Source organism: Gastrolobium bilobum, unplaced genomic scaffold (genome assembly GCF_033153095.1).
Source record: "Gastrolobium bilobum isolate Gb01-03AN ecotype WA unplaced genomic scaffold, APGP_CSIRO_Gbil_v1 utg2810, whole genome shotgun sequence".
NCBI lineage: Eukaryota > Viridiplantae > Streptophyta > Magnoliopsida > Fabales > Fabaceae > Gastrolobium > Gastrolobium bilobum.
In genome coordinates, this window is record NW_026895666.1 from 294,275 (window position 1) to 320,740 (window position 26,466).

Here is a 26,466-nt window from a genome sequence, read left to right on the forward strand (position 1 = left end):
TGCCAGGTAACTTATCCCTCCCACTCAAATAATTGATTTTTCTATTAGAATATCAAAATTATAGTTTGAAGACAAACACTAAAAATGCTTAAAAATGTACTTTGTTGAACCCGATTCAATGATTTATGCGATCATGATATCAACCTTAGTTTGCATATAGGCCTAGACTAATAGAGCACGCCTTATACACGTCAAAACACATTGCCGTACACGCTAACACTGTTTATTATGATTTATGACTATCCCACTATGTTGTGACCTTTTTTTTTTTGTATATATGTTTTGACTTTTTTAAGTCTTAAAAAACCCTACAAATGGTTTACCAAAAAAAAAAAAACCCTACAAATGCACAAATAGTACATTATCTAAATACGAGATTGGTCCCACATATATTTTGATTAAGATTTTGAAAATTGATAAAATCTTTTAATTTAATTGTAAGATTAATGAAATAATAAAATGTAACAAACTATGTAGTTGTTTTAGATAAAAGATTGATATGGAAATCACAGTTTCCTTTTGAGGGCTGGTTTGCAAGTAAAAAGAGTAAGGGTTTAACCTTCAAGATTAGGAAATGGAATTTTTTGGAGTTTAGGGAATATTCAAACAAGGGATTATTAGGGATTTGATAAGGTGAATACTTAATGCTTTTTGCGAAATGAATGGGATCTTTTCACTTGTAAGGGAGAATTAGGATTGTAGAAGAAATTAACTTAGGCATCACATCTAAGAGAGAGACCCATTTAAATAATCTCTTTATTTTTTGTTATATATTTGGTATAGTTGGTTATATCACTTGTATAGGGCTACTTAAACTTGTGGACCAAGTAGTCCGCAACTTAAGGCCCAAGTCAAATAATCAGCTTCCTATAAGCATGAATAAAAGCCCAATAGATAATTGTAACTTTGGAAAGCACATAGATAGACAAAACTATATATTGGATTTCAAGATCCTTATGGAAAATTACTAAAATATCCCTAGAACTGAATATATAACATTAACTTAATAAGCACTAGCTGCCCCATATTTGGAAATTACAAAGGAATTACTTACAGTCCATCCTACAATTAAATGTAAACCAAATTATTGGAATATTTGGATGTTTAAGCTTGTGTCTTGTGGATTGTACTGCCAGCATGAAGGGATTTGGAATAGGTTTAAATGTTCCCAATACTGGTTGTGATGATAGTTGAAGCATAAAGATTTTCTTGTTCCTGTTTTGGGTTATTTTCTAAAATTTTATTGTATGCAATGAAATAAGAGAAAATTTTCTCATGCTGTAGACATATCTTGTGTGAGGCCAACATCTATTAAAAAAATAAAAAAACAAAAAAAATATTGCACGAAGATCGAAAAGTCACTAGTAGAAGAAAACAACTCTTCTACGACATGAGAAAATATTTTCCCATAAAACAATTGTATGCTTATGGTTAAATTATTAAATAATTGGGAGAGCACAGTTCTGGTGAAATTTTTTGTTTGTTTGTTTGTTCGCAATTAGGTTGTTTGAATGAATGTTTTCAAAATCACACCAGTTATTGAATCGGTAATGGAAAATGGTTAAGGTTTTGAGGTTCAACTTGAAATAGGGTTTCATTATCATATATACATATAGGGCAAATTCTGGTGCACATGGCTTCTTGACTTGCAGGATAAAGATGAGGGTCGATTATTCAACTTTACCCTTGTATTTTTACAACAAAATTGCTTTTCGGAATTGAACCTGTGACCAGAAGGTCACAAGAGCAACCTTAGGCCACCAGTCCATTATCATATATACAGATATAGTGTATAAATAATATGTAAGAAAAATGCAATATACAAATGATAAGTGTATAAATATAACCATGGAAAAAAATTGAAATATATATTCTAGTATAATTAAATCAATTTATCACTTACAGTAAGTAAGTATTAAACTAAAGTATTGTACTAGAACTAACATATTTTTTAACTTAGACTAGTGTGACGTTTGAATTAGTAAAAGAAGAGAAGTAAAACTACTCATCCTATATATATATATATCCGGATCAACCGGTCCGACCAGTGATTCAGTACCTCGACTGGGTCGATATTCGGGTCGGGTTTAATAACACTGGTTTCTTCTCCCTCCTCTCTGTTGTCAATTTCCTTCTATAATGAATCATCTTATTTTGTCCTCCACAAAATATCCAAACATAAGTTGAGGGCAATCCTGAATTGAAGTTGAACACTAAAAGGGACATCATATGATTGACTATTTACTGCTTGATTGAAACCTTCTCAAGTATTTCAAATTTTGTTGATTTTTACTGATGTCTACACCCTATTCGATGAGAAAACTCTTCTTTGGTCGTCAATGCAAATCTTCCATAATCGATTTATTAAAAATAAAAAAATACAAATAAAAAAGATCAATGAAAATGAGATTGAATATCAGTCTATCACTTTAATTTCTTCTTTATGGTACACTTGAAGAGAAATAAACACGCTTCACTAGTTATTTGTTAGATCGTATGAGGTGATAAAATAGTAACCATGCATAGTAATTTTAACACCAGAAGTACCACAAATGGCACATTCAGATGAGTGTAAAATTACAAAAGAAAAGGAGCAGAAATAGAAGCGAAGAGAAAAAATTTATAATTATTTAAGAATATTAATTTAATTTACAAATATATTATTGCATTAGTACATTTAACAAATATTTTGATATAGAAAAGAATGTTACAAAACTTTCAGAATACAAAGTGAAGATGGTAAATTACAACCCACTATCTCTATTGATAAAAATTCAATCCTTATCTATTTCCTCTAAACAGTTTCTCTATATATTTCACTTGTCTTTGAATTAAATTCCACCTCTAGAGCATAAGCTTAGCCTCTGCAATTTATGCAGCCTGTATTTGTGCCTCACTGCTATCATTTTCTGTTCTAATCATATTTCTTTTTAGCCTCTGCAGTTCAGCCAACACCTCATCAGCCTTACGGTGTGATTGATCTCCGGAAGAGAACACATGAATGTTGTTCTTGGCCTCAATCCAACTTAACCCTGAATCTTTCTCCAGCATCAATCCAGTTCTCAATTTTTATTAACAAAATAACAAAATTCAACTCCTACAATAAGAGTTATAAGTACCATTTTATAAATTAATTATAAATTGATCCAAAAATTTAAAATCTAAAAAATAAGGAAAATTCCTAAAAATAAATATAATGATAATTAAATTCTAAAAATAAACAAATAATTACAATTCAATCATTAAAAACACGCCCCAAGTCGTAGATCTCAAATCATGACAAATTTTTTGCTTTCTTTTTCTTGCCAAACAAATCACAATCATATTTGTTGCTTTATTTGGACTTGAATTTGATCATAACTTGTTATATTTTAAATTATTGTTCCTTTTAATAATTGGGCCACATTTTTTGTTTATCTTGAACTTCTTGAATCAATGGTTGGATCATGTGCAATGTGTCAAAATTAATTGCATCATTCTCCCATGCTAGGAAAAGATCCGTCCTCGGATCTTCTTTATCTTCATTGATCTCGATCTCTTTAGATACAAACTCAAATGATAATTCTTTCTCTATTAGATCCTCATCATCTGATTCTCCATCAGAATGATCATCATAGACTGGATGATCTTCATAAACTGAATTTTCAGTGTATGTTAGATAATTACCGTAAATTGGATAATCATCATAAATTGAATTATCATCATTGATCGGATAATCATCACATACATGATTATAATCATAAACTTCAACGTCAATAATGTTAAGCTACATCTCAATATCTTGAAAGGTGAACCGATTTGCAGGTTGTACTTCCCAATTTCGTCTCTGGTTTAGAATCCTTAAAGAATTAATGTCCTCCTCTTCTTCATCAGATTTGTCCTCTAATTCTATTCCTACCAAAGTGCAACCGTATGACTCCAACCTCTGGAAAGGTGTTGGTCGGGTGTTGAAGGATTTGCTCAATAACCTTCATTGGGATGTTGGAAATGGGGAAGACATTTATTTCTGGAAAGATAGGTGGACTCATCTGGATAGACCCTTGCTTGATTATGTTTCGGATAACATTATTGTTGTGGAAGATGTGGACATAAAGGTAGCTGACATCGTGGATGCTTCGTTAAGAAATTGGAAGTTGGAGGATATTCAAGAGTTCTTCCTGTGGAGGCTATGCAGTCCATCTGCGCCATCCTCCCTCCTTCTAAGGAGAAAGGATATGATAAATTGATTTCGAAAGGACAAGGTACCCCTAAAAATCTGGTCAAAAGTGCCTATAGCATGCTTATGAATTTTGATGAGCTATAGACTGATACAAATTGGAACAAAATCTGGAGCTGGAATAGCCCCCACAGGCTGAGGTCCTTTCTTTGGATGATGTATCATGAACGCATCCTCACGAACAAGCACACAACCAGGTGGGGAGGATCACCCCTCTACCATACCTGTGCACATCAAGAGGAGAGTATCTCCTATGTCTTTCGTGATTGCAGCAAGGCGAACTCCCTCTGGGATGCCTGGTTCTCAGGTAATATTCCAGTTGATTTCTCCTCTTTACCTTTTAAGGATTGATTCCAGAAAAATATGAGTAAAGGTTGGCCCCATAACCAACTCTTAAATTGGAAGGACATTTTTGTGACCTCCATCTGGTACCTGTGGAAGTGGCGGAACAGCGAGACTCACTCCCCTTGAGTCCCTAGGCCTGATAACCCCTTAGTGGCTATTTCCTCCTTCATTAGAGATATCAAAACTAGTTCTATCAACAAGCCTCGGACTCAAGTCCCCACTGTTCCTATGCAAAGAGATAACTGGACAACCCCACCCAATGGATGGTGGAAATTAAATGTTGATGCTTCAGTCAAGAAGAACCCTGAGTTAGCCACTTGTGGAGGGTTAATAAGAAACGATAAAGGTTCGTGGATAAAAGGCTTTTTATATAAGATTAGGATATGTCCCCCTCTCATGGCATAATTATGGGCTATTTATATAGGCATGTGTGTGGCTTGGGATAACAATGCTCGGTGCGTTGTGGTGGAGAGTGATAGCCTCTTAGCAATCCAAGCCATCAATTCAGTTAATGACAGTAGTTGCCAACTTCAGCTGGTGGACAGAATTAAAAAGATGTGTAATCTTGATTGGTGTCTCAGTTTCAAGCATGTGAAACAGGTGTGTAATTGTCGTGCAAATCATCTTGCTAAACTTGCCAACTCTGGAAGGGAGCCATTTGTTCTCCTCTCTGAGTGTCCTGTTAAGCTGGGTTCGTGTTTGGTCTCAGATCTAATTTTCTTGTAGTTTTCTTTTGAAGATTTGCCCCTTGTTGTACTAAAAAAAAGTGTCAATGGGAGATTCACGTACTCCCGATCCTCCCGATGTAATTAAAAAAGTAATTTTATTCAGCTTTAAGTAAAAGCTAACCTAGTTAAAAAAAGAGAGAGAAGAAGTAACACCTAAACTATGGCAAAAAAATTAAAATAATGTTATTTAATTAAATAATTACGTATTTATTGCAGTTTTGGGAAAAATTACGGATCTATTGCACATTGTGACGCCCTTTTTGGGCGTCACATGTGACGCCTCATTGAGGCGTCTCACCCTAGGGGAAGACGCCCAAATGGGGCGTCTCTCGTGTGGCGTTGACACGTGTCACTTTTTTTTCCCAAAAAAAATTAATTTAATCATAAAATTTCTAAAGGCCATAACTTTTGACTCGAGTATCCAAATTAGGTAAATTTTTTTTTGATTTCACATAACTTTTTGAGATTTACGCAATGACATCTCATTTGATATATTTTATTTCTCACCAATAGTTTTTCAAACTATATGTATATTTGAGTTTAAATCAAAAATCAAATCTTTATTTTGTTTTCGTTATTAATAATAATTGTTACTTTTAATTTAAATCACACATTAAATCTTGATTTGTTTTTTTTTTTTGGAGTTACTCAACCCTAATGATCTCTTTGAGACGAGTTGGCTCCCTCCGGTATCCCCACGAGCTTCGACTCTTTGAGCCGGCTATGAGACTAATCCGGAGTGCGGGGGAACGGAAACAGTGATGGCTAAAGGTTCAGCCCCCTCCCCAAGAATGCATTCAGCGGGAATCGAACACATATCCAACCCCACTAACTCAGCGCCAAGGTAAATCTTGATTTATTTTTTGTATTAAATCACAAACGCAGAACTCAGAGGCTTCTGAGTTTAAAAATGTGACATGTGTCAACACGTGTCAAAACGTAACACATCACCAATCACGTCTAAATTGGGTTTCAATCAAGAGGCAATCACGCCTAATTTAGGTAATTTTATTTTTGAAAAACATTCATGAGAAATAAAATATATCAAATGAGATGTCATTGCGTAGATCTCGAAAAGTTATGTGGAATCAAAAAAGAACTAACTGATTTGGATACTCGAGTCAAAAGTTATGGCCTTTAGAAGTTCTATGATTAAATTAATTTTTTTTTTGAAAAAAAAGTGACACGTGTCAACGCCACACGAGAGACGCCCCATTTGGGCGTCTTCCCTTAGGGCGAGACGCCTCAATGGGGCGTCACATGTGACGCCCAAAAAAGACGTCACAGTGTGCAATAGATCCGTAATTTTTTCCAAAATTGCAATAAATATGTAATTATTTAATTAAATAACATTATTTTAATTTTTTTTCCCCTAAACTATTCCGATATTTGAACCCTCGAAGGCCAAAAAATGTGATTTGAACCCGACGTGAATCGAACACGCAACCTTCTGATCTGGAGTCAGACGCGCTACCATTGCGCCACGGATCCACTTTTAAGCATAATTGGTTACAATATAATCTGATATAAAAATGTTATTATTTAGGTCGTGAATCCTAGTCCTTGTCTGATATTGCCAAATATAAGAAGGGTTTTATTAATCTCCTTCCACATAAGATAACTTATGTGGTAGAGAGAAAATGAGTGGGTCCCATTATTGTAAGAAAAAAGAAAAAGAAAAAAAAGTAGGGTGCGAAAATCGAAGTGAGAGAAAATGAGATAAGTTACCTCATGTGAAAGGAGAGTAATATTTCCTATATAACAAATAGGAATGTAACAACTTAAAATATTTATTAATTGATAAAAGATAACCGCGCATATAATTTACATATCAAGTTACAAACTACAAAAGCAGATTACTCTGTTTTCTTCCCCTTCTTCTCGTTCACTACTCTCTTAATTTTCTTAATGGCCTTCTCATCAAAAACCTCGTAAGACCTCTCGCATTTCTCCCTCAACCACTTTATGAATCTCTTAATGTTGTCCTCGTTCTTCACATATGTTACTGGAGCCGTCATGCCCGCTAATATACCTATACACCAAAAATAAAATATACATAAAGAGAGATCGAGAGGGAAAGAGTGTATAAAAGAAATTACTCATATTATATACCTATATAAATGAGTGTTAGGAGGTCCATGCAGCTTCCTACACAAGAGAGTAACCATAAGCCAGCAACAACTCCAACAAATACAGGCCAATCTTTCTCTGCGCTCACCAGGAACAACCACCTTATTGCTTCTTCAATCCATGCTCTAACTGTATTAGCCATTCTTAGAGTTGTTTCTTCTCTTAATTCCAACATCGACAAGTTCAGGGGTTCCCTGAATTTCACACAAACAGAAGAAAAAACATAAATAAATTAAGCTAGCTACTACATGTAATGAAGAAGAATCTTCCATTAGACAGAGAAAATTGTAGCAGAAGGGTGCTTACTTGCCCAAAAGTTTAAGCATATTGGCATAGAGGAACATTGAAGCAGTAACAATTATAGCCACCCATGAAACCACAGTGAGGAAGTTGAATTGCCATACTTCCATCAACACCCATGTTAATGTTGCTGTTACAAGAACAGTCGCACTTAGTTTCTTTCTTCTCCATAGGATTACGTCCTTCACTATTTCGTTGTTACCATCTGCGCCACAAAATCCAAGCACGACACATGATCTTTGGGTCAAGAGAATTTCCAACTCTAAATATTGTTACCACTTAATGAGCATACAGCATAATCAAATTAATTACCTGAGGAATAAGGAGGAGTTGTCAAAGGTTGTGTTTCTGCTTCTATGTTTGCAGACATGAGAAAGATTGAAATTGAATGAAGATTATATCCAAGGGTATGAGGAGCAGGAGCTACCAGGTATTGTTTTCGCTTCAAAATGTTGTACCAATATACTAGACTTTCGGTGGAGGTTTTTGTCAACAGGGTGATTCTGTGCCTGCCTTACACGTGTGGGACTCTAACAAACGTGGAAACCTTGTAGCCTTCGTGGCACCTCCACCTACATTTTACATTCTTCTATTTGATGTTGTCATATATAATAAGAAAGGACACGTTATATTTATAATTTTTTTATATAACTTATATTATATCTTATTAATAAAATATTTTTGAATGAAATTTTATCCATGTAATTTATAAATTTCTAATTTTTTTTATTAATATAACCCTCCTCTTATAATAATATGATGATAAATTATAGAAAAATATCTTAAGTGCAACTGATACATTGAAATTCAATGCATTAATTATTTATTTTAAAATATGTAGGCAAATTTTATACAAATTTCTAGAATCTCAAAATTCATCTACCTAATCTAAAATAAACTACCGAGCACTAAAGTTTTGTTCTTAATTTGTAGGGATACTTGAGATCTGAACAGTGCATCCATTTTCTTGATGTGACTTACATCTCAATATCTCGTCATGGGCACGCCCATCCTCCCGAAGCATGGGCTTTTAGCCCATTTATCTATGTGTTACATCTCAATGTCTCATCGTGTGTATGCCCATCACTGTTGGGCGTGGTCCAACTTTTTTTCCTACACCCTGTCTAAATTTCCCATTATGTTTTAGAAAAAAAAAAATAGATATCATTTTTTTTTTTTGATAACAAAATAGATATCATTTTAAAAGATATAAAATTGTGTCATTTTAATTAAGAGAAAAAGATAGATTATAGGAAAAGAGAATGGACAAAAAAATAAAATAAAGGTGCGGATCTTATTTCTTTGTGAGAAAAAAATAACACAAGTTGTATCATTTAAAAGGATAAACACTTTTCTCTATATTTTAAGAAATAAAGATATAAATAATTTACAAAATATGCAAGAAGCTATCGATACACACAAAATATGCCCATCTGTTTATGGCCTTTATTAAATTTGATTCTTTTTTACCCCCTTTATTGTTGACTAATAGTTGAGTTAAACACAATCAATATGTGCCTCTTAGGATTTGATGCCCTAGTTGCCTCCGGATAATCAAAAAAATTAAGGATGTTTTGAGATATATAGTCCCACATTAGTTGATTAGTTGAAGAGTAACTAATGTGTGAGTTTATAAGACCTTGGACACTTCCACCATTTGAGCTAGCGTTTGGGGTGGTGTATCCCAAGATTCTTTATATGATATCAGAGCTTGAGGTTTGATCCTCACCGCCTCCCACTTTAAAGTGGAACCAAAGATTGGGCCTGTTGTATAATCCACGCTTCAAGCCAAGATGGCTCTTGCGTGAGGGGGCGTGTTGAGATATATAGTCCCACATTAGTTGAAGAGCAACTAATGTGAGAGTTTATAAGACCTTAGACACTCTCACATTTTGAGCTAGCTTTTGGAGTGGTATATCACAATTCTTTACAGGATGAGCTCTCCTAGGTTGAGTTTTTTTTGTATCGTAAGAGTTGTATTAATTATTTGGCCGTCCAAGGGAAGACTCGGTAATTGCCTCATTATTCTTTTAGATAATTTCCAATGTGCATTACTTAAAGCTCCATGTTAACGAGTCTTATCTAGCTTAGATTCGATAACACAATTTCCGAATGGAAACTAGCCGCCTTGAACCAGTATGATTCAACAAAAATTTAAAATAATTACAGTTGTCTCTGGGATGTCAGAATCGGCGATTGTACAGTATTGCCCCTCTGGGCTATTCTTGATTTCTTGTAGTTCAAAAAGAGTGCAATACTAATAAAAGAGAAAGAAAGTTCGTGGAAAAATAATATAGACCAGAAGTAGATTCGCGAAACTGCATGTATGATGTATGCAATCGATAGTGTACATAGATAGTATTTATATGTTGTTTATTTTATGTTCATCCATAAAATGGGTTTAAATTAGCTACATTATTAGGACTGCATAATTTTTTTTACAAAATCATTTAATGATCTATAAAACACTTTTAAAATATACATTAAAATTAAATGTTACCAACCTTTTTAATAATATTGTAGCACATTATTAAATACTAAATATACAATATTTACATTGAAAGTGAAAGAAAATTAGATTAATTATAATTAAGCTTTATTTTTAATCAACGTTTCAAACTATTGGGAAAGTACTTTACAAATAAAATTGAAGTCTTATTCGCCTCTCTCTCGGTTGGTTGCTCAATTTACCACGTGGTATACACTTACGAGCAGAGTATATCTTTACTTTTGTTCATATGTTTTAGTTTCAACGTTATTATTAATTTTTTATATCAGAGTTTTTTCATTTTAAATTCAAGTGGTTAAACAAAAGTTATATATCTCATCAAAGCTCTTTGTACCCTTTATGAACTTCACATGGACATATTTTGAAACATGTATTAAATGTTATAAATATAAATGCATATCCGTCAAATTGCTCCAAAAAGAAATTCAGAATAATGGTCTTGTCGGTGCTCTGTCTTACTCTTTATTATCCTATAGTTTAAAGATTTAATATTTTTGTTTTTGTTATACAATTTTTTTTTCTATTATACTCGTATAAATCTGAGTGGATTCTATAAGAGTTATGGGACTAGCAACAGTTTAACTTTAATAAAATGATATATGAATTTTATAAGAGTTATGTTATAGGAAAAGTGATTGTGTTATGTTATAGAGATTTGTTGCGTGCCGAAGTTTTTTTTTTTTTTTTTTCATACGAGCCCCACAAAATGTTGTGTGTAGGAAACTTTTTATGATCATGTTAAATGATAGATGATAAACCCATCATATATTCGACATAATTTCAAAAGTAGCATGGTACTTCTTAGCTGGAAGCAACAACTTACACACGGAAACGCGTTAGTTAGCCGCGCCGAATATGAATGATCAATTTGCAACCTTAGGAAACAAACAAAATCTTCAAATTATTATTAAAACAATTCTCAATTAGTAAATCCAATCATGTTTTCCAGCTCAGTTCACTTTTGTTTATATTAAGGCTCCAAACCTAAGTGGGTGTGTCACTCTTGAAGTGTGTAACTCTTTCATCAGAGCCCAGATCTGGTAATTTCCAAATAGCTTCCTTTTATAGAAACTCAACATTGATGCTCCATTTTTAGTTCCTAGTTCCCGGCATTCTTTTATTTTCTCTCAAAGGAAGTGAAATAAAATATCAGTGTGTTTTTCTCTCTTGTCATTTTCAGTAGACACAATGGGAAAAACTAGTTTGCTTTATCTGCAATGCATTGTTATTGCTTTAGCAAGTGTGTCTCTAGTAAAAGCAGAAGATGCATATAAGTTCTACACATGGACGGTGACTTATGGGACTCTTTCTCCCCTGGGTAGTCCCCAACAGGTGTGTAACCAATATGCTTTTATTGGATCTATGATCTATTCTTGGATTACTTGATGCTAGATTCTAGAGGTTATCTTTGGAACTCTGATTCTGACACTTTGGTGCTTTCTTTTTGAAGGTTATTCTTATCAATGGTCAGTTTCCCGGCCCTAGACTTGACTTGGTAACTAATGACAACGTAATTCTCAACCTCATAAACAAGCTGGACGAGCCATTTCTACTCACTTGGTGAGGTTCTATGATTCCCTGTGCCTTTTCTCCTGCTTGATTCATAATCTGTGCTTTATGGTCTGCATAAACTCCCTTTTGTGTACATATCAACTTGTGTTTTCTTTGAATGTCCCTTTAGCTGCTTAGTTATGATAGATCTTATTATTTTAACATGTTGGATGAACAGAGTTGGGCAACAAGGTGGCATTTTTGTTATAGGCAGCATTTACTGCTTAACTTCTACAAATAGGGCTACATTAGTTCAACTCAATAGCGGTTTAAACTTTATGAAACTTTTACATGACTGTATATTCTAAGGTTTATTAAAAGAGAGTCAGAGATGACATATTTGCCTAGAAGTTATTGAGATTTGTATTGAAATGATTCATTCTTACTGAATAAAGCAATGTGCAAAGTATATATACAAAAGAAAGCTATAGCCTCTACGATACACTAAGCCTATTAACAAAACGCTAACGCTAACTATGCTTAACAACTAACTAACTGAATCTACTAACTAACTGTACAACAGAATCCGTAAGTTACGCATCAGTTAGAAGTTAAGTTAGGCTGTATCAGCATTAAGTTAAGTTGTATCATCTTTATCCACTGCATCCGTTAATACCCCCCCACAAACTGGGCGGTGAACATCAAGAACGCCAAGTTTGGAGAGCAAGAGGCGAAACTGGACCGAAGGGAGAGGCTTGGTGAAGAAATCACCCAGTTGAGCGGATGAGGCAATGGGTAAAAGATGAAGCAAGCCAGAACGGATCTTCTCGCGAGTGACATGGCAGTCAATCTCGATATGTTTGGAACGCTCATGGAAGGCAGGATTATGCGCAAGAGCAATGGCAGAACGACTATCACAGTAGACAGAAGCTGGGCGATGCCTTTGAGGTAACGAAGCACCCTATGTGCAGCCTGTAAATGCACGTCAGAGGGTTAAGAAACAAACTGGCTAAGGCGATTAACAGCGAAGGCAATATCAGGACGCGTTGTAGTGAGGTATAGGAGCCTGCCAATGAGTCTACGATAAGAAGAAGGGTCCTCCAAAGGTGAGCCAGAGGATGAGGTGAGTTTGCATGAAGAGTCCATCGGAGTAGCCATAGGCTTGGCTCCTAGAAGCCCAGCGTCAGATAAAATCTCCAACACATACTTTCTTTGATTAACAGATAAACCAGTAGACGATCGTGAGATTTCAAGACCAAGGAAGTAGCGAAGATTGCCCAGATTCTTGATCTTAAAATGGTCATCCAGAAAGCATTTGACACGCGTGATTTCATCCAGATCATTACCCGACAGAACAATATCGTCGACATACACAAGGAGAGCAGTAAAGCCTGAGCCACGTCGAAGGGTGAAGAGGGAGTGATCTGCAGATGATTGGAGATAGCCAAGGGAGAGCAGAGCCGTAGACAACTTGGAATGCCATTGACGGCTGGCTTGTTTCAAGCCGTAGAGAGACTTGTGTAAACGGCAAACCTGACCAGGTTTGGAAGAGGAAAGACCAGGAGGGAGAGACATGTACACTTCCTCATGGAGATCACCATGGAGGAAAGCATTGTTTACATCCAACTGGTGAAGGTGCCAGCCCTGCGCTACAGCAATGGAGAGAAGAGCCCTGATGGTCGTGACCTTTGCAACAGGAGAGAATGTGTCGAAGTAATCAACACCTTCGAGTTGAGTGAACCCCTTGGCCACTAAACGAGCCTTATAGCGTTCAATGGAGCCATCAGCATGATATTTGATTTTGAAAACCCATTTACAACCAATGGGAAGCTTGCCAGGAGGTAAATCAACAAGAGACCAAGTATGGTTAAGTGCAAGGGCAGCAAGTTCTGATTGCATAGCTTGTTGCCAATGAACATGTTTTATAGCTTGGGCATATGTGTGAGGTTCAGTGTTGGCAGAAACCGTAAGACAAATTTTTTTATAAGGTGGTGTGCAATGTGAATAGGATAACACGTTAGACAAAGGATATGGAGTAGATAAAGCATGAGAAGAAGAGATCATACCTCCATGTGAATGATGTTGCTTGGCAGTAAGCAGGGCAGTGTGATAGTCTTGAAGATAGCGAGGAGGATGATGAGGGCGAGTGGATCGACGTGGTGAAGCAGTATGAACAAGTAAAGGATCCTGTAAAGGGTGAGGATCAGCAGGTGTGGATTGTGGAGGTGGTTGTGGTTGTGGAAGTGGTTGTGGTTGTGGTTGTGGTTGTGGAAGTGGTTGTGGTTGTGGAAGTGGTTGAGGGTGAGGGTGTGGTTGTGGTTGAGGTGTTGGAGGAATGATAGAAGGAACATCATAAAGAGGATGAAAATGTGTGGTGACAAGGAATGGGGTATCAGCCTTTTGGAAAGGAAAATGATGTTCAAAAAAGGTAACATTTCGAGAGATATGGATTTGATGGGAAGCTAGATCATAAACAATGAATCCCTTAGTTCCTTGTTTGTAACCGAGGAAAGCACATTTGATGGCCCGTGGGGCAAATTTGGTGCGATGAGCAGTGTTAGTTGTGGCAAAACATAGACAGCCAAGAACCTTGAGGTGTGTAAGATCAGGTTTGATGTTGTAAAGCATTTCATAAGGGGAATGATTAGACAATAAGGGAGTAATAGTTCTATTTATCAAATGGGTAGCATGGATAATTGTGCAAGGCCAAAGAGTAGATGGTAAATGGGCTTGAAAAAATAAGGATCTAGCTACATTCAAGAGGTGCTGGTGTTTGCGCTCCACTACCCCATTCTGCTGAGGAGTGGCAACACAGGATGTTTGATGGATTATGCCTTTGCTGAGAAAATAGTCTTTCATCTTAAATTCATTGCCATTGTCACTTCTAATGGTTTTAATGGTAGTATTAAACTGGGTTGCAATGAGTGTAATAAAGTGTTGGATATGGTTTCGGGTTTCACTTTTGTTCTTCATCAAGATCACCCATGTGAACTTGGAAAATTCATCAACTAGCGTTAAAAAATATTTTTCACCATGAATTGAGGATAATGAACAAGGGCCCTAAATGTCGGCATGGACCAAATCAAAAGGTTTATTGGTTTTAGTAGAGCTTGATACAAAAGGTAGCTTTTTCTGTTTAGCATAAAAGCATACATCACAAGGTTCTAGTAATTCAGAACAACTAATACAAGGGAAAGTAATGGACATCTGCTGCATCAGTTTCGTAGGGATGTGCCCAAGTCGTCTGTGCCAAAGGAGAGTGTCTTTATTTGAGTTAGAAATCGTATTGCAAGCTGCAGTGTATTGGAAGGTTGATTTACCCGTACCTTCAAGATCTATCACATAAAGCCCATTTTGCTGCCTAGCAAAACCAGTCATCACTTTGGTATGAGGCTGTTGCAGGTAACAAGATGGACCAGAAAAAATTAGTGTGAATGCAGTAGTTTTCAAAAATTTAGTAACAGATACTAAATTGACATGGAAATTAGGAACATATAACACATCTAGGAGAATAAGCTGAGGTGACAATTTTATTGTGCCAGAATGTGTGGCTATGACTCGATGACCATTAGGTAAAGTGATAAGTGTGTGCTTTATCCTTTGAAGGAAACAAAATTGGGAAATATCGTGTGATATGTGATCCGTGGCCCCTGTGTCAAGTAACCACTGGATTGGAATTTTACCTGATTGAGTGTGGGATGGTTGCATATCTGTGTCTACCTGATTAGCAGAGGATTGTGCAAAGTTCAAGGTATGTGGATCAGGATTGGTCTCTTGTGGTTGATTCTGTATCATACTCAGAATTTGCTGATACTGCTCCTGTGAGAAAGGATGCTGAGAAGAAACATTTGGAGTTGAAGAGAGAGCCTCTTGATGTGGTTCTTCACCAGCTTCTGCATAATATGCAGAATGATTGTTCCTGCTCCTAAAACCTGGTGGAAACCCGTGTTTGTGAAAACAAGTCTCTATAGTGTGATTTATGCGGCCACAGTATGTACAAAGTCTTCCTCCACTGTTTTGGCCTCTTCCATAGGAATTGAAACGGCCACGACCTCGATTGTAGCTGCCACCTCCTCTCTGGAAGGTGTTTTGACTTGCTAGATTAGCAAAAATACCTGCATCAGGTTGAACTTCATTGATGCTACCAACTTGCAAATGACGTTCTTGCTGTGTAACCATTGAGAACACTCGATTCACATTGGGAAGTGGATCAATAAGCATTATCTGTGATCTCGCCTGAGCATATTGCTCATTTAATCCTCTTAGAAGACGAATTACGTAATCATTATCTCTCTGTGTCCTTGCCAGTGTCAAGGCTCCACAATTACACGGTACAATACATCTACACCTTGGTGATGGCTTGAGATTCTCAAGCTCATCCCATAGGATATTCAACTGTGTGAAATAATCACTAATACTCCTATCACCTTGTTGCAGCTTGTACATGTCTTCTTGAATTTCAGTAATCCTGAAAATGTCTGACTGTGAGAAACGATCTCTCAGATCTCTCCATGCTTCGTATGCTCGTTCAATCCAGATTATTGATTGAGCTATGTTTTCTGCTATTGAGCGATGGATCCATGAAAGGACCATTGTGTTGCAACGCTGCCAAGAAGGAAAAAGTGGATCTGTTGGATCAGGAGCCATAATAGATCCATCAACAAAGCTTAACTTGTTTTTAGAAATCAATGATACAGTCATAGCACGACACCAGGTATGATAATTCTTCCCTGTCAATGGAGGTGATACCAGGATCAACGATGGACTCTCGTTTGGATGTAGATAATACGGATTCGACGGATTCATCACAAAATCAGGAGCAGCAACATGATTTGCCATCTCAAAACTCAAGAATATCAATTGAAATCAAAAGAGAAGAAACGCAAGAAACGAAGAAAACGAATAAGCGGTTTGCGTGATTATCAGAGCCCTTTGTGTGGCTCTGATACCATATTGAGATTTGTATTGAAATGATTCATTCTTACTGAATAAAGCAATGTGCAAAGTATATATACAAAAGAAAGCTATAGCCTCTACGATACACTAAGCCTATTAACAAAACGCTAACGCTAACTATGCTTAACAACTAACTAACTGAATCTACTAACTAACTGTACAACAGAATCCGTAAGTTACGCATCAGTTAGAAGTTAAGTTAGGCTGTATCAGCATTAAGTTAAGTTGTATCATCTTTATCCACTGCATCCGTTAATAGTAGCCAGAAAAGCGGCATTTTGTCCAATAAGATGATTATCTTACTGAAATTTCAAAACCCCTTTATCAATATCAGAAATCAAAAGAAAAAGAGTTTTCAAGGTTTCCAATATATCTGCCGTTATTTTCCCTTCTCACCTTGTTTTAAGATAATGAGCAATGGCATAACAGAGTTGAATTTTCTCAGTGTCCTTATTATCTGGTTGTGAGATTTTCTTTAAGAACATGATTTAACATTGTTGTCATAAAATAGGAACGGCATTAAACAAAGGAAGAATTCATGGCAAGATGGAGTTTTGGGAACCAACTGCCCCATTCCTCCGAACTCAAATTACACTTACAGGTTTCAGGCCAAGGATCAGATTGGCACTTATACATACTTTCCATCAACTAAACTGCATAAAGCATCTGGAGGGTTTGGAGGACTCAATGTTTATCATAGATCTGTCATCCCAATCCCTTATCCAAACCCTGATGGAGATTTTACTTTACTCATTGGTGATTGGTACAAGACCAACCACAAGGTAAACAAGCTCAAGATTTTTTTCCCTTTCCTCATAAATATACTATTTTAAAATATCCTTCAAATTGCTCTGCTGCTGAGATTCATTGGATATATATACTGGATGCTAATATTTCTTAATAGGAATTCATGTCTAATGTTGAAGACGTTTCCATGTCTTGGTCACGCCCCCTTACTGCATTGTGCTCCCTGAGAAAATTTGCCACCCTAAATTTGAGATTAGGGTGAAAATTAAAATTCCTATTGTTTCCTGTCATGTTAAGTTGTTAACATCATTTTTTTTCTTGTTTGCAGACATTAAGGCAATCTTTGGATTCTGGAAAATCTCTTGCCTTTCCAGATGGCCTCCTTGTCAATGGTCAGGCTCATTCTACCTTCACTGGTGACCAGGGTAAGGCTGTGTTTTCAAAGGATATAGTTCAACAAAGCCCAAATTCTAAGTGACACATTCGACTATGTCAAAATTGCTTTTACCAACGGTATTTGCACTTTGCTTTCAGGAAAAACCTATATGTTCAGGATATCAAATGTGGGCTTGTCAACCTCAATTAACTTCAGAATTCAGGGTCATACTCTAAAGCTGGTTGAGGTTGAAGGATCACACACTGTCCAGAACCTATACGACTCCCTTGATGTACATGTTGGGCAATCAGTTGCTGTGTTAGTAACCTTAAATCAGCCTCCAAAGGATTATTACGTTGTTGCCTCAACAAGATTTACCAAGACACTTCTCACGACAACTGCAGTGCTACATTACACAAACTCTCAGTCCCAAGCATCAGGACCCTTGCCTGTTCCCCCCGCTGACAATTATGATTGGTCTATGAAGCAAGCTAGAACATACAGGTTGTTCAAAAAATCCTAATAAAAGAAAAGCCTTATTGAGTTTGCTTTGATTTATTTATAGATTTTAATATGTTTAAAATTAACTATTCCTGCAGATGGAATCTGACAGCAAATGCTGCTAGGCCTAACCCACAAGGGTCATTCCATTATGGGAAGATAACTCCTACAAAAATAATTAAATTGGCCAATTCAGCACCTTTGATTAATGGGAAGCTCCGTTATGCTGTTAACCGGGTCTCTTATGTTAACCCTGATACCCCTCTGAAGCTTGCTGATAACTTCAACATTCCCGGAATCTTCAGTATGAATTCACTTCAAAGCGCTCCCTCTGAGGGTCCCGCATATATAGCTACCTCAGTATTGCCAACTTCTCTCCATGATTTTATTGAGGTTGTTTTCCAGAACAATGAAAACACCATGCAATCTTGGCATCTTGATGGTTATGATTTTTGGGTTGTTGGGTATGTCAGCTTCCTTGATTTGAGTTTTGTTTCGATTTATCTTTATTTTTATTGCAATAGCTTAAGGGAGTTTTAATAATGTTCATTGGTACAATTACAGTTATGGTTTCGGCCAGTGGACAGATGCCAGTAGAAGTACCTATAATCTAGTGGATGCCCTGACTAGACACACTGCACAGGTAGCTAAGCAAGAAAGTGCCTTATTCCTTGTGTTGAGATTTCTTTAGAGAAAGTACTTAAAACTTTTATGATAAAATTTACCTATTTGTTTGTTTCTTTTTTATATGCTTAACTGGTGTGTTTCAAATGAATGTAGGTGTATCCAAACTCGTGGACTACAATATTGGTGTCCTTGGATAACCAAGGTATGTGGAACCTGAGGTCTGCAATATGGGAAAGGCAATATCTTGGTCAACAGTTCTATCTCAGGGTGTGGAATGCACAGCAAAACCTTGCTAATGAATATGACATTCCCAATAATGCCCTGCTTTGCGGCAAAGCTGTTGGACATCACCCTTAGTATCAACTATCAAGTATCAACCTCCTATTTATTGGCGTATCTATCTTCTAGTCATGAGGGCTTGACTACAATTAGATTTTTTTTTTATTTTTTTAAAAAGAACATATGGAGAGAAGTTAATTTCTCAAATTTCTTATAGTCTTATTACGTATATTGAAAAAAGTCTTGTATTAAATTTCCATTGCTCATTTGTAATTTAACAATTGATTTCATACTTAATTATTTACAGTTATAATTTATGAATTAATTGAGTTGGATTTCGTTCACTTAAATTTGATCAGCTAGCAAGGATTTTACATGAAGTACAAGGATTCAAAGCACCTTATGTTCAGGTCAAAGTTATATTCGAACATGTTAGTCCTGTGTGAAGATACCTCATGGTAGTATTAAAAATAAAAAATAAAAAATAGGAGGGTCACCAGATCCATCTCATGGTGCTAGTTTAGCAATCTGATATCGTCATCTTAAATTAGTCCTAATAGTGAAATTGTGAAAATCGCTATTTCGTTAATTCAGGATTTCATGTTGTTCCCTTTAGTCTGGATCATGCTTCGTGTCATGAATCCACAAGATATTTCTCTTTGGTTTAATGCTACAATTTGGGCCACTTTGTATTATATTTGACCTTAGCCCATATACTTGTTTAGACTGGGCTGGTCTCCAAAAATAATGGAAATCATGATAAAATAAACAATACAATGTAACAGATTCACAAAGCTCTTGTTAATTTGCCATAGCTCGTACACATGTCATACCACTACACGACCAAAAATATCATTTGAATTCTTTCACGTAAATGAATAATAAGATAGGTCCTTGCTAGGTCCTAGATAGACCGTATTGCTATACCAGATGGTATGCGCTCAGAAATACCGTAGAAGTAGGTATGTATCTGGCCTATGGTCAATATCCCAATCACTGCGCACAAGCAATAGGCTTATAGCCAAAATGTGGTGTGTGCACAGTGTTGACAGTAATAGTAAACAGGTTAAAAGTGTGTAGCTGGGGTCTTTAAGCTCTTATTTATAAGATTTACCTTCCTAGGCTTGGACCTTTTTAGATCTCCCAGATTGCGTTAGGATTCATCTCCCTTTCTGTTGGGATGAGGTCCTTATCTTGAGTACTTGATTGCTCAAGATAAGGAGTAGGTATGTATCTGGCCTATGGTCAATATCTCAATCACTGCGCACAAGCAATAGGCTTATAGCCAAGACGTGGTGTGTGCACAGTGTTGACAGTAATAGTAAATAGGTTAAAAGTGTGTACCTGGAGTCTTTAGGCTCTTATTTATAAGAATTACCTTCTTAGGCTTGAGCCTTTTTAGATCTCCCAGATTGCGTTAGGATTCAACTCACTTTCTGTTGGGATGAGGTCCTTATCTTGAGTACTTGATTGCTCAATATTGTTGAGATAATTATGTATTTATGTGGATTCAGGTGAGTAGTTAGGATATGATGTATATATCCATAACAGTCCTAATTTTTTTTTAAATATTACTAGTACTTTATGAGAATATTTGTCCGTTCTTGTCTTGCATGATAAAATTTGTTTTCATTTTTATCTAACATGATGATTTTATCATAAGAAAAAAATTTAAACTTTTAAAAAATATATTAAGAGCTTGTTTGGATACAAATGAAAATATCATTACTTTTAAAGTAAGTTATATCTGACTTTTTTTGTTTAAGTAGTCATTTTATAAAAAAAAATTTACATCCAAATACACTAAAAAATATTTTGAAGGATTTATTAAAATTCTTATTTAAAAAATAATCGAAATTAAATATATTCTTATTTTATTTGAAAAAAATAAATAAGAAAGAAAACCAATATACCACATTATATATGTTTTGTAAGAAAGAAGCGCATGGTTGCAGTTAGGAGATGGAAAGGGGGAGGAGAATTATTGGACATCCAAAACTATCATTTGCTACCTTTGAGTGAAACATAGCAAAAGGTGTCATTAGAATTAGTTTGATTAGAGAGATTCCTATATAATATTACACTATTCCTATTACATAACATATGGCATCAAAAAGTTACAAGATTAAAATTTTTTTTAACTAGATCTAGATATTTTTTAAATTACCGAGATTAATTATAACTCTCATAATATATAGGGCAGGATAACTTACCACCAAAAAAGTTTACCATCTTTACAACCAATTTAATTACCGTTGATTTTCGTCAATCTAACGGTTATAATTTATTAGAAATAATAATTAATTAATAAATGCGACCTAATAATTTCCAATAAATGATAACCGTTAGATTGACGGAAATCAATGGTGATTAAGTTAGTTGTAAATGTTGTAAATTTTTTTAGTGGTAAGTATATCCTTCTCCTAATATTTAAGTATATTTTTTGTTTAATTGGGGATCATTTGTTGACGTAAAAGATTTTTATTCATGCACCATGAGCGAGGGTCCATAGCCCTAAACAGGAAAACTATGGGGTGATAAAGGAAGCCCAAACACTGTTTTCAGATGACCGCCGGGTGATTCTCAATTCACATATATAGTAGGATAGATAGGCTCACATTACTGTTTCGTACCAAGATGCATGAGTAGACAGCTACCTGGCTAGCTCGAAAGATGAACAATGAAAATTTATCCTATCATGTTTTTATGAGACGTTTGGTTTTGTCCCAAAAAAAATAAAAAAATCCTACATGAGTTCATAGGATAGAATAAACTTATTAAGTTGAGTTATTTTATCTTGGCCAAACCGGGGGGCTTGGGTTAGAAACCAAATATAGCAAAATTTAATTTTTTATTTCCCAACTTATCCATAGAAAACAAGAGCATCCTTTTGTAAGCTAAACCCCTTTTCATCCATCCTGTTTGATTTCCTTGCCCACTTCATATTAAATTTTAAATTTTTCAGCACTTTTAACTCTCATAAATCAAAAATAGAAAACAGACAGATTTGCAATTGAATCAGGGGAATATGCGTTCAATAATCCTAATCGACGAACAATGGGAACAAATCTGAAAAAAGAAAAGAAAAAAAGAAACCTAACGAAAAATAATTTTCATTTCTTTTAGGCTTCTAGTTCTCGTTCTCGCTTCGCTTGGGAAATTTTACAAGTTCAACTTCAACTGTTTCGTTGAACATGTACTGATTTTGATACTCCATCTAACAAACACTTTGCACCTTCAGCCTTTTTTATATATATCCTCCTCTTTTCTTTTTTTCTTTTTCTTTGGGCTTCTGGTTCTCGTTCTCGCTTTTGAAAAAAACACATTATCACTATGATTTTTTTACACAAATTTTATAAAAGGTATTTTAGTCCAATTATATTTATATCCTGATGATATCTTGTTTACTCCAAACACATAATAGGATAACATAATCCTATTATACTGCTAATTCAGTGTATATCAAACACAGATTAGAGGTGAGAGAGTTTTTTTTTCAGTGTTGGAAGTAAATAAATTTAGTGCAATAATACCGGAGAAACAGAAGTAAGGCATAGTTGTTCAGCGAAGGCTGTATCAAGAAACAAGTGCAGGTGGATTCCTCACAATCAACATCAAGAATCTAGTGCTGTTCAGGAAACTCTTTCCAAAGGCTGCTTTTGCATTAGATTCATAGATTTCTCGTAACAAAACAAAATCTTGCATTTGCATATGCTACCCACCACCTTCGGTACTTCTTAATAACGAAACCCTAAAGTTTTTTAGTTTTCCAAGATGATATATTCTTGTAGCCCAGCTTTACTCTTTTTTCTTTGGTCTTATAAAATATATATATTGACTGTTGCCTCTGATGTAACGTCAATACACCCTAAATCTTTGCATTTTGATGATGCCTATTATTTTACATATATATATATATATATATATATATATATATATATATATTTGTAGAGGACCCACAACTCTTGGTCACTAGCATAGTGCACAGAAAGCAGAAAAAATTGTATTAGGCGTTTTAGAGGTGAAGTAAAGAGAGACGGGAAAAAGTTGAAAAGGAAGAAGCGAAGGTGCAGAAATAAATAAAATGAAGAGATTTAACAACAACATGAAGCATTTGAGAAACACTACGACGTTTTCCAGTCAATGGAAACTCTCTGGTTCTTACCCTTTGAGAGCTAAGCTAAACACAACATCAACCAAACACACAACCAAAGCAAACAAACAACCACAAAATAAAAGACTCTACAAATACAAATTAATTAAGGAGTTCTACCTAATGAGAAAAGAAAATGGAGAAAAACAGTTTCAGCTGTTAAGGGTATGCACCATTGGTTGTGGGAGGATCAGACCAAGAAACGGTTGGATTCCAGCACCCTAATTCACTCCCATGAACTGAAGATGAATCTAAAATGTTGGATAAAGAAGGGGAAGAAGCCATGTTTCCCAGAAATATTGGTGAACTGTCACTGCAATAATTAACTGATGATGACCTGAGCTTATGGTAAAGTTCTTGAATTCCACTGTTTTGAAGTTCTCCAAGTACAAAGCCATTATTTGTTTGATGTGTCTGCTCTTGATTGTTTCTCCAAAAAGAGCTGAATAGACCCAATGAAGGAGCTTGTCCAACAGCATCATAGCCTAGGGTTCTAGGATTCAACAACCCATTTCCAATCAATGGTTCAGTCACCATGTGGGACTGCGATCCCATTAAGTTCCCTTCTTCCTTGACTGTAACAGCATTAATGGACATGGGACTAGGGTTAGGGTTAGGGTTTTGGTTTTGGTTTTGGCTAGCTCTCATTAAAGCCAATAGATGAGTATTTTGTGGCGAACCCCACAGGATAGGGGTTAGTGGAAGCTCATGATCATAACCATGACCAAGTCCTGACCTTCCAAGCTCCGATGCCACTGCTTTCATCTTTGTAGCACTTACCTTTGCTACGGAGTTGGACACGCTGACGCTCTTGTTTTTCCGGCAGCCACCTCCGATCGGAACATTCCTGAGAGCACCTCCTTTGGTCCAGTAACGGCGACATGTCTTGCAGAAGTGGCGAGGCTGAGTGAGGTTGTAGTTGTTGTAGTAACAGAACTTTGTGTTCGACGAATCACATCGCGGGCACCTCAAGTTTTGATTTTCTGAATTTGATGAGGCAGCAGCAGTGGTGGTGGTGGTGGTAGTGGCGGCGGCGTTAGCTGTAGAAGTGGTGGTAACGCTTGCTGTGCAAGAAGGAAGAGAGCTAGGAGAGGGTGTGTGTGTTAGTAGAGCTTCTCCGTTAATGGAGATTTTCCTTTCTCCTGATATGAAGCTAGCACCACCCAACAGTTCTTGGATCATCTTTATGTTTTTTTTTTGTTTTTTGGATGTAGAAGTAGAACAATCCAAAAACACGAAAAGCAAAAGGGTAGTGAATGGAGAGTCTTTTTGTGTTAGTGGAGAGAAAAGCGAAAGAAAGTAGGTTTGCTATGTGTACTAATGAATGCGTGAAATGGAAAGAGAGAGAGAGAGAGAGAGAGAGAATTGGGTTGGATCTAGCTATATGATGAAATCACCTTTGGGAATTCAATTGGGGTTGCTTTGTTGTCAGTTTGGTCCTTCTTGCTGCAAAAGAATATATAGAATGGGGACACTGCCAAAAGATTATTTAAAAGTATATTTTTATAGAGTCCATGTGAGAGAAAGAAAGTCATCATTCATGAACTCCCATTTAGGCCATCCATGTCATAAATCAAAACTCTTTAATGTTGGAAGTTTTATTTGAAGCGAGAAAATTCTTGGTTGGTAAGTCTATTAACCATTACAAATGATAATTTTTTAAATTTCAATTCTTCTATTATATGTTCTTAAAATATTAGATGGCATTGTACGTAATCAAAGATTTTGGCAGGGTTAATTAGTATATGATCTCATTAAGAAAAATTATCAAAATTGAAATTAAGGTAGAGTCAAAAAATTATTTTGTAAGATTAAAAATAATAAATTACAATTATAAATATTTTTCATGTATTGAAAAAAATTCAATTGACTTTTTTAAATGAATATAATGACCTATTCATTTAAATTATGGGGAGATATAAAGTTAAAAAGTGCATCTTACTATTGTTAAAAATAGATTATATTAAATCATATAATAGTTAAGTTTTGAATCTGTGTCCCTCTATTACGCTTTATGAAAAGTTTTTTCAGTACTTTTAATCAAATATTATCATTAAAATATTATAGTCTTAAAATTTGCTCAAGGTAAAATAAATTAATTTAAACATGAACGAAATATTTATTTATGAAATAATAACTTAATTAATCACAGATTTCATTTTGAATTTTAATGTTTACCCCATCTAATCTGTACGTTAAAAATAGATTAATGCTTCACATATATTGAATTTAAATAATTTTTCTTTATAAACCACGTGTATCTTTTATTGGAGACGATCTTGTTTGAAGCAGATTCAGGATTAAGATTTTAAATTCTTTCCAAACTAGAGAGGATCGAACACACACTTTCGCCTCTATCAACATGCTCAATTTAAATAATTCTTATAATTTAAGGATAGGATAACTAATTTATATAATTAATAAGGGAAAATTAAAACTCATGATTACTTTGATTTTATCAATCGCAGGTATATTAATGCCATAATCATTACACATATTATATCATCCGTGCGGTCTTTGCAAAATCAGTAATGAAAATTATGTAAAGAAGAAATCATTTTGCTTGTTCACTTAGGACAATTAATGCCGACAAAGACTCGTGATTATTGTTTAAGGATTCAAACAGTTTGATTTCCTTTTCTATGTGCTTCCACAGTAACAGAAACCACGCCCTACTAGTTTTTAGTTTCTTTTTTTATTTATTTACACTTATTATTAACGAAACATGAGAAAATAATTTCTAAATTAATTTTTTTCTGTTATGAAATTTGACATGAAAAATTAACAAGGTATGAAAATTATTTATATTTATATTTATGTTATAAAATTTGAAAATTTGATTGGTTATATGACTTATTATGGGCTGATATATGTATTAAATATAAATTATATTATATATATTAAAAATATTATTTAATATCAAAACGTGTCTCAACGTGTCAGAATATGATATTTTTTAGAATTTACGTGTCGGCGTGTCGTGTCGTGTCGCGTGTTCCGTGTCAGTGTCGGTGCATCAAGATACCACCAAACATGGTAAATAAATATTCCCCACTTTTCCCATCATTCCATATCAAATACCCCCTTAAAGGTATAGAAGATACAATT

The 26,466-nt window shown here is 35.3% G+C and overlaps 3 protein-coding genes and 1 non-coding gene across 6 annotated transcripts; 1 reads left to right on the forward strand and 3 right to left on the reverse strand.

The window, feature by feature from the left end:
• Positions 1 to 6,708: 6,708 nt before the first annotated feature.
• On the reverse strand, positions 6,709 to 6,780 carry TRNAW-CCA (transfer RNA tryptophan (anticodon CCA)). Its single transcript has one exon. It is a non-coding gene; the product is annotated as a tRNA-Trp (tRNA).
• A 326-nt stretch (positions 6,781 to 7,106) lies between these two features.
• On the reverse strand, positions 7,107 to 8,152 carry LOC133287270 (reticulon-like protein B13). The gene is made up of 4 exons (XM_061484845.1): positions 8,032 to 8,152; positions 7,726 to 7,924; positions 7,402 to 7,613; positions 7,107 to 7,321 (listed from the first exon to the last, which is right to left on the reverse strand). The coding sequence occupies exons 1-4, from the start codon at positions 8,087 to 8,089 to the stop codon at positions 7,146 to 7,148; spliced, it is 645 nt and encodes a 214-aa protein (XP_061340829.1). The 5' UTR covers positions 8,090 to 8,152; the 3' UTR covers positions 7,107 to 7,145.
• A 3,258-nt stretch (positions 8,153 to 11,410) lies between these two features.
• Positions 11,411 to 19,290, forward strand: LOC133287250 (L-ascorbate oxidase homolog). 3 transcript variants are annotated; one of them, XM_061484835.1, is made up of 9 exons: positions 11,411 to 11,560; positions 11,679 to 11,788; positions 17,187 to 17,457; positions 17,751 to 17,814; positions 17,853 to 17,892; positions 17,943 to 18,302; positions 18,398 to 18,763; positions 18,864 to 18,942; positions 19,080 to 19,290. In XM_061484835.1, exons 1-9 carry the CDS (start codon positions 11,417 to 11,419, stop codon positions 19,281 to 19,283), a joined length of 1,638 nt encoding a protein of 545 aa, XP_061340819.1. In that variant the 5' UTR covers positions 11,411 to 11,416; the 3' UTR covers positions 19,284 to 19,290. The 3 variants fall into 3 exon arrangements, with proteins under 3 accessions (XP_061340819.1, XP_061340811.1, XP_061340802.1); XM_061484827.1 differs by lacking the exon at positions 17,853 to 17,892 and having other exon boundaries at positions 17,751 to 17,847; positions 17,957 to 18,302; positions 18,398 to 18,777; positions 18,863 to 18,942; XM_061484818.1 differs by lacking the exon at positions 17,853 to 17,892 and having other exon boundaries at positions 17,751 to 17,847; positions 17,957 to 18,302.
• A 4,003-nt stretch (positions 19,291 to 23,293) lies between these two features.
• LOC133288177 (dof zinc finger protein DOF2.2-like) lies at positions 23,294 to 24,710 on the reverse strand. Its single transcript, XM_061485886.1, has one exon. It carries the CDS (start codon positions 24,538 to 24,540, stop codon positions 23,518 to 23,520), a length of 1,023 nt encoding a protein of 340 aa, XP_061341870.1. The 5' UTR covers positions 24,541 to 24,710; the 3' UTR covers positions 23,294 to 23,517.
• Between the last annotated feature and the right edge of the window lie 1,756 nt (positions 24,711 to 26,466).

Excerpts from the sequence above, each read along its gene's own strand:
- LOC133288177 (XM_061485886.1), bottom strand. The coding sequence starts at position 24,540 with ATGATCCAAGAACTGTTGGGTGGTGCTAGCTTCATATCAGGAGAAAGG.
- LOC133287250 (XM_061484835.1), top strand. The coding sequence starts at position 11,417 with ATGGGAAAAACTAGTTTGCTTTATCTGCAATGCATTGTTATTGCTTTA. Across the intron at positions 17,458-17,750 it reads GGTACAAGACCAACCACAAG|ACATTAAGGCAATCTTTGGA; the intron begins GTAAACAAGCTC and ends TCTTGTTTGCAG. Across the intron at positions 18,943-19,079 it reads TGACTAGACACACTGCACAG|GTGTATCCAAACTCGTGGAC; the intron begins GTAGCTAAGCAA and ends AAATGAATGTAG.
- LOC133287270 (XM_061484845.1), bottom strand. The coding sequence starts at position 8,089 with ATGTCTGCAAACATAGAAGCAGAAACACAACCTTTGACAACTCCTCCT. Across the intron at positions 7,925-8,031 it reads AACTCCTCCTTATTCCTCAG|ATGGTAACAACGAAATAGTG; the intron begins GTAATTAATTTG and ends TTTGTGGCGCAG. Across the intron at positions 7,322-7,401 it reads CCTAACACTCATTTATATAG|GTATATTAGCGGGCATGACG; the intron begins GTATATAATATG and ends TTTGGTGTATAG.